The sequence below is a fragment of the Oncorhynchus kisutch genome, linkage group LG22 (genome assembly GCF_002021735.2).
Source record: "Oncorhynchus kisutch isolate 150728-3 linkage group LG22, Okis_V2, whole genome shotgun sequence".
NCBI lineage: Eukaryota > Metazoa > Chordata > Actinopteri > Salmoniformes > Salmonidae > Oncorhynchus > Oncorhynchus kisutch.
In genome coordinates this window covers 56256293-56271625 of record NC_034195.2, presented here as the reverse complement: position 1 = coordinate 56271625, position 15333 = coordinate 56256293, and the positions used below count along the sequence as shown (strand labels likewise).

General features: G+C 47.9%; 1 protein-coding gene across 2 annotated transcripts in view; it reads left to right on the top strand.

Annotated features, from left to right (window-relative positions):
* LOC109883275 (synaptotagmin-7-like) overlaps nt 1–15333 on the top strand; it is a 173330-nt gene that overhangs the window by 130957 nt on the left and 27040 nt on the right. For both annotated transcript variants that reach the window (XM_031802133.1, XM_031802132.1), the window contains 3 exons: nt 13443–13545; nt 13972–14091; nt 14242–14389. In XM_031802133.1, coding sequence (XP_031657993.1) covers nt 13443–13545; nt 13972–14091; nt 14242–14389 — 371 coding nt within the window. The remainder of the gene's footprint in view (nt 1–13442; nt 13546–13971; nt 14092–14241; nt 14390–15333) is intronic.

The window sequence follows — 15333 nt, the reverse complement described above, 5'->3', positions numbered from 1 at the left end:
ATCAATGCCCTCTACAATAGGGGCTGTTACTGTATCAATGCCCCCTACAATAGGGGCTGTTACTGTATCAATGCCCCCTACAATAGGGGCTGTTACTGCATCAATGCCCCCTACAATAGGGACTGTTACTGCATCAATACCCCCTACAATAGGGACTGTTACTGCATCAATGCCCCCTACAATAGAGACTGTTACTGCATCAATGCCCCCTACAATAGGGGCTGTTACTGCATCAATACCCCCTACAATAGGGACTGTTACTGCATCAATGCCCCCTACAATAGAGACTGTTACTGCATCAATGCCCCCTACAATAGGGGCTGTTACTGCATCAATACCCCCTACAATAGGGGCTGTTACTGCATCAATACCCCCTACAATAGGGACTGTTACTGCATCAATGCCCCCTACAATAGGGACTGTTACTGTATCAATGCCCACTACAGTAGGGGCCCTGGAAATTTTGTAACATTTTTGTGTAATTTCTGCAAAGTATAAAAAGTGGCAATTTTAGGGTGTTGAATAGCCAAAAAGTTGTGTTCTTTCTTGCTGATCTGACCAGAACTTAAATACCCATCTAGGACAGTAAAGACCTTGTTCTGAACTTGGCCAGTGGGGTCACTTCTGAGTTTCTTGTAAAAGGTGTTGTCAAGCAGTTGTCTATGGCACTCATTTACATAAACTGTCCTATCCATGAGTACAACCGACCTGCCCTCATCAGCAGTGCGGGTAAGGACTGACATATCGGATGGTACAACCGACCCACCCTTATCAACAGGGCCGGTAAGGCCTGGAGTATCGGATTGTAAATCAAGCCAAGCTTGTTTTTCATCCTGAGGTAAATTATGTAAAGATTTGTTCTCCTGTTTGTTCTTAAGGAGATGAACAACATCTTTTTCAACCAGTCTGCAATATGTCTCAATAGACTGACTGCGATTGGCTGGAGGTATAAAATAACTGCGATTGGCTGGAGGTATAAAATAACTCTTGCTTCTGAAAGGAGTCGGAGTCTGTGCAGGTGAGCAGCCTACATGTTCAGTAGAAACATCACGATTAGGGGAGCTAAAATATTCCCTTAAACAGATGTTTCTAAAAAAAAACGTAAACATGTCTACCTTAACATCGAATTCGTTGCACTGAGTTGTAGGCACAAGATATAACCCTTTATTAAGCAAGGAAACATGGGCAGGGCTCAATATCTTGTTTGATCAATTAAAGACACTCAGTCCCGCGGGTTCTGGGACGGTGTGAACGGTCCCCTCTGCCTCTGGTAGTCGTTTCTTATTACCCCGGCGGGTACAGCATCTCGTCGGCACTGGCACAATGCTATAATGAATGTAGGAGATAGATAGATAGCTATCAGGGGTCATAATGACTAGAGGAGATAGCTAGCTAGCTAGCTAGCAGGGGTTATAATGAATGGAGGAGATAGATAGATAGATAGATAGATAGATAGATAGATAGATAGATAGATAGATAGATAGATAGATAGATAGATAGATAGATAGATAGATAGATAGATAGATAGATAGATAGATAGATAGATAGATAGATAGATAGATAGATAGATAGATAGATAGATAGATAGATGGGATGGCTGCAAGGATGGATGGCTGGATGGGGGGATGGATGGATGGATGGATGGATGGCTGGATGGATGGATGGATGGGATGGCTGGATGGAGGGAGGGATGGCTGGATGGAGGGAGGGAGGGAGGGCTGGATGGAGGGAGGGAGGGATGGCTAGATGGAGGGAGGGATGGCTGGATGGAGGGAGGGAGGGAGGGAGGGAGGGAGGGAGGGAGGGAGGGAGGGAGGGAGGGAGGGAGGGAGGGAGGGAGGGAGGGAGGGAGGGAGGGAGGGGAGGGAGGGAGGGAGGGAGGGAGGGAGGGAGGGATGGCTGGATGGAGGGATGGCTGGATGGATGGAGGGATGGATGGCAGGATGGAGGGATGGCTAGATGGAGGGATGACTGGATGAAGGGATGACTGGATGGAGGCATGATGGAGGGATGGATGGCTGGATGGAGGGATGACTTGGTGGAGGGAGGATGGATGACTGGATGGAGGGATGACTGGATGGAGGGATGACTGGGTGGAGGGATGACTGGGTGGAGGGAGGATGGAGGGATGGCTGGATGGCAGGATGGAGGGATGGCTGGATGGAGGGATGACTGGGTGGAGGGAGGATGGATGGCAGGATGGAGGGATGGCTGGATGGAGGGATGACTGGGTGGAGGGAGGATGGATGGCAGGATGGAGGGATGGCTGGATGGAGGGATGACTGGGTGGAGGGATGACTGGGTGGAGGGAGGATGGAGGGCTGGCTGGATGGCAGGATGGAGGGATGGCTGGTTGGAGGGATGGATGGCTGTGTTTCTCATGTCTTTCCTCAGCCTAGAGGAGTCTCTCTTTTCCCCCTCTTCCCCTCTGTCTTGGAGCTACTGTCCCTCTCTCTCGCTGGTTCAGGTAAAACACAGGATAGTATCACAGGTCAAGCCACCCCCTGCCTGCTCCCTCCATGTCCCTGTGTGTGCTCCTGTATCCCTGCAAGGCTTATACCTGTCATGTATCTTCCTCTTATTTGGTTGATTGTTCTCAATGTTTCTACCTGCCTTCACCCTTCTCCTTCTCTCCCACCTCTCCCTCAACCCCCCAACTCCCATATAAATGGCCTGTGTTTCTAGAGCCGTTGCTATGCCAACCGCCCTACTTTCTGTGGCTGCGCTGTGGGAGCAGCTGACGGTCCTATCAGAACTTTTGTTCACTCTGCCTCCTCATGGTTACCATCGACTACTGCAGCCCTGGCAACAACCACATTTAGAGACTCCCCTGATATCATCTCCCTCGTGGTTGATGTTGTGTTCTCCTCGGAAGACCGAAAGCTTTGGCAGGAGGAACAACAGTTGAAGGAGCAAAATAACAGAAATAACAGCCAACCATATTGTCAGATGATCAGCTATAATTTGAACAGAAAAGCTTTAGATAAAAATCTGCATAGTCATGTATTACTGTTCTTTGGTGGAATTGTGAAAAAAAATGTTTTGGTACTGATCCAACACAATCCTTTCTAGACAGAGCACCATTTCAAAGGTCCTTCTCGTAGTTGGAGGAGGTGTGCTCTAACCATTATCCATTAATGTTCATTCAATCAATCAATCAAAGGTATTGAAAGAGCCCTTTTTACAACATCAGTTGTCGCATTCAATAAACTGCATGTGTGGAGCCAGTGCTAATGAACTAGAGGAAGTACATCTAGAGACAGCTCTCTGCTTCCTGTTCTACACATCCCCTAGAGGAAGAACATCTAGAGAGAGCTCTCTGCTTCCTGTTCTACATATTCCCTAGAGGAAGAACATCTAGAGACAGCTCTCTGCTTCCTGTTCTACACATCCCCTAGAGGAAGAACATCTAGAGACAGCTCTCTGCTTCCTGTTCTACACATCCCCTAGAGGAAGAACATCTAGAGACAGCTCTCTGCTTCCTGTTCTACACATCCCCTAGAGGAAGTACATCTAGAGACAGCTCTCTGCTTCCTGTTCTACACATCCCCTAGAGGAAGAACATCTAGAGACAGCTCTCTGCTTCCTGTTCTGCACATCCCCTAGAGGAAGAACATCTAGAGAGCTCTCTGCTTCCTGTTCTACATATTCCCTAGAGGAAGAACATCTAGAGACAGCTCTCTGCTTCCTGTTCTACACATCCCCTAGAGGAAGAACATCTAGAGACAGCTCTCTGCTTCCTGTTCTACACATCCCCTAGAGGAAGAACATCTAGAGACAGCTCTCTGCTTCCTGTTCTACACATACCCTAGAGGAAGAACATCTAGAGACAGCTCTCAGCTTCCTGTTCTACACATCCCCTAGAGGAAGAACATCTAGAGACAGCTCTCTGCTTCCTGTTCTACACATCCCCTAGAGGAAGAACATCTAGAGAGCTCTCTGCTTCCTGTTCTACACATCCCCTAGAGGAAGAACATCTAGAGAGCTCTCTGCTTCCTGTTCTACACATCCCCTAGAGGAAGAACATCTAGAGACAGCTCTCTGCTTCCTGTTCTACACATCCCCTAGAGGAAGAACATCTAGAGACAGCTCTCTGCTTCCTGTTCTACACATCCCCTAGAGGAAGAACATCTAGAGACAGCTCTCTGCTTCCTGTTCTACACATCCCCTAGAGGAAGAACATCTAGAGACAGCTCTCTGCTTCCTGTTCTGCACATCCCCTAGAGGAAGAACATCTAGAGACAGCTCTCTGCTTCCTGTTCTACACATCCCCTTGAGGAAGAACATCTAGAGACAGCTCTCTGCTTCCTGTTCTACACATCCCCTAGAGGAAGAACATCTAGAGACAGCTCTCTGCTTCCTGTTCTACACATCCCCTAGAGGAAGAACATCTAGAGACAGCTCTCTGCTTCCTGTTCTACACATCCCCTAGAGGAAGAACATCTAGAGAGCTCTCTCCTTCCTGTTCTACACATCCCCTAGAGGAAGAACATCTAGAGACAGCTCTCTGCTTCCTGTTCTACACATCCCCTAGAGGAAGAACATCTAGAGAGCTCTCTCCTTCCTGTTCTACACATCCCCTAGAGGAAGAACATCTACAGACAGCTCTCTGCTTCCTGTTCTACACATCCCCTAGAGGAACAACATCTAGAGACAGCTCTCTGCTTCCTGTCTACACATCCCCTAGAGGAAGAACATCTAGAGACAGCTCTCTGCTTCCTGTTCTACACATCCCCTAGAGGAAGAACATCTAGAGAGCTCTCTGCTTCCTGTTCTACACATCCCCTAGAGGAAGAACATCTAGAGACAGCTCTCTGCTTCCTGTTCTACACATCCCCTAGAGGAAGAACATCTAGAGACAGCTCTCTGCTTCCTGTTCTACACATCCCCTAGAGGAAGAACATCTAGAGACAGCTCTCTGCTTCCTGTTCTACCCATCCCCTAGAGGAAGAACATCTAGAGAGCTCTCTCCTTCCTGTTCTACACATCCCCTAGAGGAAGAACATCTAGAGACAGCTCTCTGCTTCCTGTTCTACACATCCCCTAGAGGAAGAACATCTAGAGAGCTCTCTCCTTCCTGTTCTACACATCCCCTAGAGGAAGAACATCTACAGACAGCTCTCTGCTTCCTGTTCTACACATCCCCTAGAGGAACAACATCTAGAGACAGCTCTCTGCTTCCTGTCTACACATCCCCTAGAGGAAGAACATCTAGAGACAGCTCTCTGCTTCCTGTTCTACACATCCCCTAGAGGAAGAACATCTAGAGAGCTCTCTGCTTCCTGTTCTACACATCCCCTAGAGGAAGAACATCTAGAGACAGCTCTCTGCTTCCTGTTCTACACATCCCCTAGAGGAAGAACATCTAGAGACAGCTCTCTGCTTCCTGTTCTACACATCCCCTAGAGGAAGAACATCTAGAGACAGCTCTCTGCTTCCTGTTCTACACATCCCCTAGAGGAAGAACATCTAGAGACAGCTCTCTGCTTCCTGTTCTACACATCCCCTAGAGGAAGAACATCTAGAGACAGCTCTCTGCTTCCTGTTCTACACATCCCCTAGAGGAAGAACATCTAGAGACAGCTCTCTGCTTCCTGTTCTACCCATCCCCTAGAGGAAGAACATCTAGAGAGCTCTCTGCTTCCTGTTCTACATATCCCCTAGAGGAAGAACATCTAGAGACAGCTCTCTGCTTCCTGTTCTACACATCCCCTAGAGGAAGAACATCTAGAGACAGCTCTCTGCTTCCTGTTCTACACATCCCCTAGAGGAAGAACATCTAGAGACAGCTCTCTGCTTCCTGTTCTACACATCCCCTAGAGGAAGAACATCTAGAGACAGCTCTCTGCTTCCTGTTCTACACATCCCCTAGAGGAACAACATCTAGAGACAGCTCTCTGCTTCCTGTTCTACACATCCCCTAGAGGAAGAACATCTAGAGACAGCTCTCTGCTTCCTGTTCTACACATCCCCTAGAGGAAGAACATCTAGAGACAGCTCTCTGCTTCCTGTTCTACACATCCCCTAGAGGAAGAACATCTAGAGACAGCTCTCTGCTTCCTGTTCTACACATCCCCTAGAGGAAGAACATCTAGAGACAGCTCTCTGCTTCCTGTTCTACACATCCCCTAGAGGAAGAACATCTAGAGACAGCTCTCTGCTTCCTGTTCTACACATCCCCAGGAGGAAGAACATCTAGAGACAGCTCTCTGCTTCCTGTTCTACACATCCCCTAGAGGAAGAACATCTAGAGACAGCTCTCTGCTTCCTGTTCTACATATTCCCTCTCCTCCACCTTCCTGAGCCCCAGTAACCCCTAACATCAGTCAGCTTGTTGGCATCACTCTGCGTGTCAAGTCTGGTGTTGTACATCAGGCTGGATGTAGAGGGAGTACAGTGACATTGTCCCTAGGTGCTGCTCTCGGGGCAGTTTTGTGTATTTTCCCCATTAATGTTTAAGGTTAGGATTGGGGGAGGGGAAGCTGATCCTGGACCACCTTTGGTGGTAAACTTTACCCCAGAGGGATTGTAGAGCAGGAGCAAAGCTGGTAGGTTATTGCTATTATTGCTATTATTACTATTGCTCAGCTTTTCACCTGAACCTGAGAATGCTCTGTCCTGATGCGTCATCTAGCTCCCCGTCTCAGATCCTAACATCAGTCAGCCTGGAGGAATCAGTCAGCCTGGAAGCATCAGTCAGCCTGGAGGAATCAGTCAGCCTGGAGGAATCAGTCAGTCTGAAGGAATCAGTCAGTCTGGAGGAATCAGTTAGCCTGGAGGCATCAGTCAGTCTGGAGGAATCAGTCAGCCTGGAGGAATCAGTCTGCCTGGAGGAATCAGTCAGCCTGGAGGAATCCGTCAGCCTGGAGGCATCAGTCAGTCTGGAGGAATCAGTCAGCCTGGAGGAATCAATCAGCCTGGAGGCATCAGTCAGTCTGGAGGAATCAGTCAGTCTGGAGGCGTCTGTCAGCCCGGTCAGATGCTGTAGAGCACGGCTGTAGGCAGAGCTCCACCATCATCACCACACCGATCTTCCATTAACCTGTACACCTGAGAATGCATCATGACTGCCTCTTGGATGACGCATGAAGAAGAATGAATCACTGAAGACTCTCACTCTATCGATAGAGGTGAGGAAGACGAGGAGGAGGAGGAAGGAGCAGCTAGAATCTGGCCCTTGAGTCTCTCCCCTTGAGTTCATTCATTCATTCTCTGACCTGAGGCTACACAAAGTATTTTCCTCACCTCTCCTCCTCCCCTCCTACTCTTCTCCCCTCCTCCCCTCCTCTCCTCCTCTCCTCCTCCCCTCCTCTCCTCCTCCCCTCCTCTCCTCCTCTCCTCCTCTCCTCCTCCCCTCCTCCCCTCCTCTCCTCCTACTCTTCTCCCCTCCTCTCCTCACCTCCTCTCCTCCCTTCCTCTCCTCCTACTCACCTCTCCTCCCCTCCTCTCCTCTCCTCCTACTCTCCTCCCCTCCACTTCTCCTCACCTCCATCTCTCCTCTCCTCCTACTCTCCTCCCCTCCTCGCCTCCTCTCCTACTCTCCTCTCCTCCTCTCCTCACCTCCTACTCTCCTCCTCTCCACCTCTCCTACTCTCCTCCCCACCTTTCCTCCTACTCTCCTCCCCTCCTCTCCTCCTACTCTCCTCCTCTCCACCTCTCCTCCCCTCCATCTCTCCTCTCCTCCTACTCTCCTCCCCTCTTCTTATAAAACATACAAGTGTTATTGTCACGTTCGTCATAACGAGGAGACCAAGGCGCAGTGTGAGATGAATACATTCTTCTTTATTTAAACGAAGAACACTAAACAAACTAACAAAATACCAAATTAACGTGAAGCTATAAACACGAGTGCTGACATGCAACTACACATAGACAATAACACACAAAACCAATATGGAAAATGGCAACCTAAATAGGATCCCCAATCAGAAACAACGATAAACAGCTGCCTATGATTGGGAACCAATTCAGGCCACCATAGACCTACATTTACCTAGACATATCAAAACCCCATAGATGTACAAAAACCCAAGACAAGATTAAAAAAACACACATATCACCCTCGTCACTCCCTGACCTAACCAAAATAATAAAGAAAACAAAGATAACTAAGGTCAGGGCGTGACCTTTGTTTCCCCCCACCCCCCCCAAAGGTCCGGCCGCAAACCTAAACCTATATGGGAGGGTCTGGGTGGGCATCTAACCTCGGTGGCGGCTCTGGTTCTGGACGCCGTCCCCCTTCTTTACAGTCCGCTCTTGTAGCACTGACCCATGGATCATCATTGGATACTCTGGTCTGCGGATCCTCGCCGTAGGCCCCGGGCTGGGGACCCTCGCTGCGTGGATCATCGCCTGATGTTCTGGACTGGGGGCCGCCGCTGGAGACCCCGGACTGTGGCTGGTCGTTGGAGGTTCCGGACTGTGGCCCGTCGTTGGAGGTTCCGGACTGTGGCCCGTCGTTGGAGGTTCCGGACTGTGGCCCGTCGTTGGAGGTTCCGGTCTGTGAACTGTCGCCGGAAGCTCTGGACTGGGTACTGTCGCCGGACGCTCTGGACTGGGTACTGTCGCCGGACGCTCTGGACTGGGTACTGTCACCAGACGCTCTGGACTGGGTACTGTCACCAGACGCTCTGGACTGGGTACTGTCGCCGGATGCTCTGGACTGGGTACTGTGGCCGGACGCTCTGGACTGGGTACTGTCACCGGACGCTCTGGACTGGGTACTGTCTCCGGACACTCTGGACTGGGTACTGTCGCCGGACGCTCTGGACTGGGTACTGTCGCCGGACGCTCTGGACTGGGTACTGTCGCCGGACACTCTGGACTGCCGAGACGCACTGTAGGCCTGGTGCTTGGTGCTGGAACTGGTGGTGCCGGGCTGGTGACACGCACCTCAGGGCGATTGCGGGGAGGAGGCAGAGGATACACTGGACCGTGGAGATGCATTGGAGATCCAGAACATAGAGCTGGCTCAATACATCCTGGCTGGATGCCCATTCTAGCCCGGCAAATGCGAGGAGATGAAATAGAGCGCACCGGGCGAGAATAGCGCACTGGAGACACCTTGCGCATCTCTGCATAACACGGTGCCTGTTACACGCTCCCCACGGTAAGCACGAGGAGTTGGCTCAGGTCTCCTACCTGACTCAGCACATCTCCTTGTGTGCCCCCACCCCAAAAAAATCTTGGGACTGCCTCTCGGGCTTCTGTGTTGTTAGCCGTTTAACCTCATATCGTCGCTGTTCCTCTATTCTCCGTTATTTATCCTCGTAGTATCGCCGTTCCACTTTCGCTGCTCATTCCTCAGGATGGCGATGCTCCATCTAATATCTCCTCCCAGGTCCATTTCCCCTTTCAGCTGTTCCTCCTTTTCACGCTGCTTGGTCCTGGTTTGGTTATTCTGCCACGTTCGTCGTAGAGGAGACCAAGGCGCAGCGTGAGATGAATACATTCTTCTTTATTTGGGGTGGCAGGGTAGCCTAGTGGTTAGAGCGTTGAACTAGTAACCGAAAGGTTGCAAGTTCATATCCCCGAGCTGACAAGGTACAAATCTGTCGTTCTGCCCCTGAACAGGCAGTTAACCCACTGTTCCTAGGCCGTCATTGAAAATAAGAATTTGTTCTTAACTGACTTGCCTAGTAAAATAAAGGATTAAAAAAATGTAATGAAGAACACTAAACAAACTAACAAAAATAACAAAACGATCATGAAGCTATAAACACAAGTGCTGACATGCAACTACACATAGACAATAACACACTAAACCAATATGGAAAATGGCAACCTAAATAGGATCCCCAATAAGAGACAATGATAAACAGCTGCCTCTGATTGGGAACCAATTCAAAAACCCCATAGATGTACAAAAACCCTAGACACGGTAAACACATATACCACCCTCGTCAAACCCGAACCTAACCAAAATAATAAAGAAAACACAGATAACTAAGGTCAGGGCAGGACAGTTATACATCAGTTTAAAGAGTTTCTTGTTAATCCACGGTATCAGATTTCAAAAAGGCTTTATGGTGAAAGCATACCATGCGATTATCTGAGAACAGTGCCCAGCAACAAATCATTACAAACAGTTAGCAGCCAAGTAGAGGAGTTACACAAGTCAGAAATAGCAATCAAATTACCTTTGATGATCTTCATATGGTTGCACTCACAAGACTCCCATTTACTCAATAAATGTTTGTTTTGTTCGATAAAGTCCCTCTTTATATCCAAAAACATCAGTTTTGTTCGCGCATTTTGTTCAGTAATCCACAGGCTCAAACGCAGTCACAACAGGCAGACGAAAAATCCAAATAGTATCCATAAAGTTCATAGAAACATTTCAAACAATGTTTTATAATCAATCCTCAGGTTGTTTTTAGCCTAAATAATCAATAATATTTCAACCGGACAATAACGTTGTCAATACAAAAGCTAAACAAGAAAGGCGCGTTCTCGGTCTCGCGCATGAAAAACCTCTGCGCATGAAAAACCTCTGGGACACTGTAGGGTCCACTCTGTAGGGTCCACTCATTCAGAGTGGGCTTACTCCCTCATTTTTCAGAATACAAGCCTGAAACAATTTCTAAAGACTGTTGACATCTAGTGGAAGCCATAGGAAGTGCAATTTGAGTCCTAAATCAATGCCTACTGTAATGGCATTCAATAGAAAACTACAAACATTTTTTAAAATCCCACTTCCTGGATGGATTTTTCTCAGGTTTTCTCCTGCCAAATCAGTTCTGTTATAATCACAGACATTATTTTAACAGTTTTGGAAATGTTAGAGTGTATCCAAATCTACCAATTATATGCATATCCTAGCTTCTGGGCCTGAGTAGCAGGCAGTTTACTTTGGGCACGCCTTTCCGGAGGTGAAAATAGTGCCCCCTACCCTAGTGAAGTTAAACAGTGCCCCCTACCCCTTCTCTCTCTCTCTGTTTCTGTCACTGGTCCAAGTGTTTGTCTGCTTGTTCGTCCGTCTGCCTGGCTGTCTCTCTGTCTGCTTGTCTGTCCGTCTGCCTCTATGTCAGTATTTTTGAGACCTACTTCTGTCTGTGTCTTCTTCAAATTACACAAAACCTACAGTTCAATACACCTTTAAATGAACATCCTCAGAATTGTAGGTGAACAGAATTCTGGACAGACAGACAGACCGTTTTTGGGGTCGTTGCTTGTATCCTTCCTGTCCCAAGGCATTGCCCTCACTCTCTAAGAGGTACCAGAGGGACACTTGTGTATATCATATATGGTATATGATATATGGTATATGATATATGCACGTCACCAATGCCAGATCTGGGGTGCGTTCAGTTCGATTCAGCTTTTGGTTCGTTGCGTGACGGTTTGTCCTCAACGACCCGTTCTACAACAGCCTTTTGTGATCAATATGAATGTTTGAAATGACCCGAGCAGCACTCATCATCCCTCTGGGCCACTATAATCACACTGTCATTCAACTGGTTGTTCAGGACAGTACTGTTTTCATTTAATTAAACGTTGCGCACTGTTCTGTTGTGCTGAACGCTATGATCCCGCCTCCACATGCCCCACCTTTAGAGTGTTATACTTCCTGGGTCTGGACCAATCATATATCAGTATTAAAATGGATATAAGTACTCCACTGATACACAATTGGTATCATTCCATTATTAATTTCTCCATCTTCTGTAACACTCTAAATGTGTGATTTCCTTTTCATTCACGATTCTCCTCTCCTGTCTTTTTGTGTTTTGTGTGAAATTATGTTTGTGTATGCTCTATCTATCTATCTCTCTCTCTCTCTCTCTGCGTGTATCTCTCTGTATCTCTCTCTCTCTTAATTGCTCTCTCTCTGTTGCTCTCTCTGTTGTGCTCTCTCTGTTGTGCTCTCTCTGTATCTCTCCCTCTCTCTCTCTCGATTGCTCTCTCTTTCTCTCTCTCTGTTTCGCTCTCTCTAAATAGCTCTTGTTGTTGGTCTCTGTTTCTTTCTGTGACTAATCTTATCTATGTTTTGCTCTTTCTCTTTCTCCCTCTTGTAGCCTCTTCTTTCCTCCTGACTTCTTCCTATCAGACAAAAGCCTTTCTGCTTTCCTTCGTTTTCCTTCCTTTCTTTCTTGCAGCTCAGTTCTTCTTCTCCAATGTGCTGCTGTTTGTTGATATGTCACTCCTGGGTTTCTGTTTGTTGGTTCTGTAACCTTTAACCTTTGTTCATGCTATTAATGCTGTCGATTCTCTTCTGATACAGATGAATGTTCATCTGGTTTTCTTTATACTTTGTTCTTTCTTTCTTTCTTCGTACCTCCTGTCTGTCTTCTCTGCAGCTTCTATCATTTATTTCTCTCCCCCTCCTCTCCTATCCTGTTGTGTACATTGGTTTGAAATGTTTTTATGTTTCTTTTCCTGCCGTTGTTCAGTAGATATTTTATAATGATATTCTTTAAGGTTTTTGACCCAGAATGTGTTGCAACTGAAGGGTGTTGATTTGCAGTAGAAGCCTCTAAGTGGTAGTTTACACTGCGGATACTGGCTTGGAAGAACCCTACATTCTCTCTCTCTGTTTAACGCACACACACACACACACACACACACACACACACACACACACACACACACACACACACACACACACACACACACACACACACACACACATACACCTACACACACACACACACACACACACACACACATACACACACACACACACACACACACACACACACACACACACGCACACACACACACACACACACACACACACACACACACACACACACACACTTACTGTACAATGTCATCTGGTCCTGTACATGTCTGTCTATGTTACTTTCCATGTATCTCTTTGTTACTATACATGTCTGTCTCCTTTGTGTGTATTGAGGGTTAGGGGGTTTCACCATTAAACTAAGTTGCATGGGTATGATTTGTAGGAGCTAATGTCTCTGTGTATCCCAGACAGTAACAATCTTAAAACCAGACAGGGCTCTTACATTAAATATTCAAGATTGACACACCCTGGGCCTGAATCCATCGCTGGGCCCGTTCCATCCCTGAGCCTGACTCCATCCCTGAGCCTGACTCAATCCCTGGGCCTGAATCCATCCCTGGGCCTGAATCAATCCCTGGGCCTGACTCCATCCCTGGGCCATACTCAATCCCTGGGCCTGACTCCATCCCTGGGCCAGAATCAATCCCTGGGCCTGACTCCATCCCTGGGCCTGAATCAATCCCTGGGCCTGACTCCATCTCTGGGCCTGACTCCATCCCTGGGCCTGAATCAATCCCTGGGCCTGACTCCATCTCTGGGCCTGACTCCATCCCTGGGCCTGACTCAATCTCTGGGCCTGACTCAATCCCAGGGCCTGCGTGTTTTAGAAGTCACCTCATCCCTGAACATCTCTCACCCACCGCCTGCTTGGCTCCTGCCCTCAGCCCTGTGGTCACCCTGTCCTCTCTCTCTACAGGGGCGTGGGCAACAAGCCATGCAACAGTCCCAAGGGCCACCCCCCCGACGGACACTCCTCAGTCACCGATCTGGCCAACTCTCTCACCGGAGACATGGTCATGGTAAGACAACTTTTGTTGTAAGTTGGATAAACGCCCATGTAGTAACTAGGGTTCTATTTGGAACACAACCCTGATGACTCCTGAGAGAGAGAGAGAGAGAGAGAGAGAGAGAGAGAGAGAGAGAGAGAGAGAGAGAGAGAGAGAGAGAGAGAGAGAGAGGGAGACGTAGAGGGGGAGAGAAAGAGAGATGGAGAAGGAAAGAGAAGAGAAAGATGGAGAGGCTGGCTCCCATCACCTCCACTCTCCACTCCCGCTGTCTATAGTCATCAAAGGGCTGTGTGTGTGGGAGGGTGGTGTGTGTACACGTGCCTGCATGCCTGAGTGTTAATCCTCCATGATTTTACTATCACGTTCTTTTTTTTAATATGTGTGTTAAATTGTAAAAAAATATATAATAATCTAAATTCCACCTCTCCCCCCCATTAGCTGTCCCCGGGATCAGAGGATGACGATGGTGAAGGTGCTGTCAGTGAGAAGCTGGGACGGATCCAGTTCTCTGTTGGTTACAGCTTCCAGGACTCCACTCTGACCGTCAAGATTCTCAAGGTATCCGTGGCTCTATGTATCTCAGTTGTAAAGCCGGAATCATCCGTTTGATTCCTGCTGAGGACACTTTTGCGAAATGTTACGCAAAATTGTAAGTTGGATAAAAGTGACTGGTAAATGGCATATGTTGTTACAATTATTATTATGAAGGGCCAGGAGCTACCAGCCAAGGACTTCTCTGGGACCTCTGACCCCTTCGTCAAAATCTACCTGCTTCCTGACAAGAAGCACAAACTGGAGACCAAGATCAAGAGGAAGAACCTCAACCCTCACTGGAACGAGACCTTCCTGTTCGAAGGTACATTTACATGCTCTTCTCAATGCCCTCCTCAATGCTCTCCTCAATGCTCTCCTCAATGCTCTTCTCAATGCTCTCGTCAATGGGGATATACATGCTCTCCTCAATGCTCTTCTCAATGCTCTTCTCAATGCTCTCCTCAATGCTCTCCTCAATGCTCTTCTCAATGCTCTCCTCAATGCTCTTCTCAGTGCTCTCCTCAATGCTCTTCTCAATGCTCTCCTCAATGCTCTTCTCAATGCTCTTCTCAATGCTCTCCTCAATGCTCTTCTCAGTGCTCTCCTCAATGCTCTTCTCAATGGGGATTTACATGCTCTTCTCAATGCTCTCCTCAATGCTCTCCTCAATGTTCTCCTCAATGCTCTCCTCAATGCTCTCCTCGATGCTCTTCTCAATGCTTCCTCAATGCTCTTCTCAATGCTCTCCTCAGTGCTCTTCTCAATGGGGATTTACATGCTCTCCTCAATGCTCTCCTCAATGCTTTTCTCAATGCTCTCCTCAATGCTCTCCTCAATACTCTCCTCAATGCTCTTCTCAATGCTCTCCTCAATGCTCTCCTCAATGCTCTCCTCAATACGCTCCTCAATACGCTCCTCAATGCTCTCCTCAATGCTCTCCTCAATGTTCTCCTCAATGCTCTCCTCAATGCTCTCCTCAATTCTCTCCTCAATGCTTTCCTCAATGTTCTCCTCAATGCTCTCCTCAATACTCTCCTCAATACTCTCCTCAATGCTCTCCTCAGTGCTCTTCTCAATGCTCTCCTCAATGCTCTCCTCAATGCTCTCCTCAGTGCTCTTCTCAATGCTCTCCTCAATGCTCTCCTCAATGCTCTCTTCAATTCTCTCCTCAATGTTCTCCTTAATGTTCTCCTCAATGCTCTCCTCAATACTCTCCTCAATACTCTCCTCAATGCTCTCCTCAGTGCTCTTCTCAATGCTCTCCTC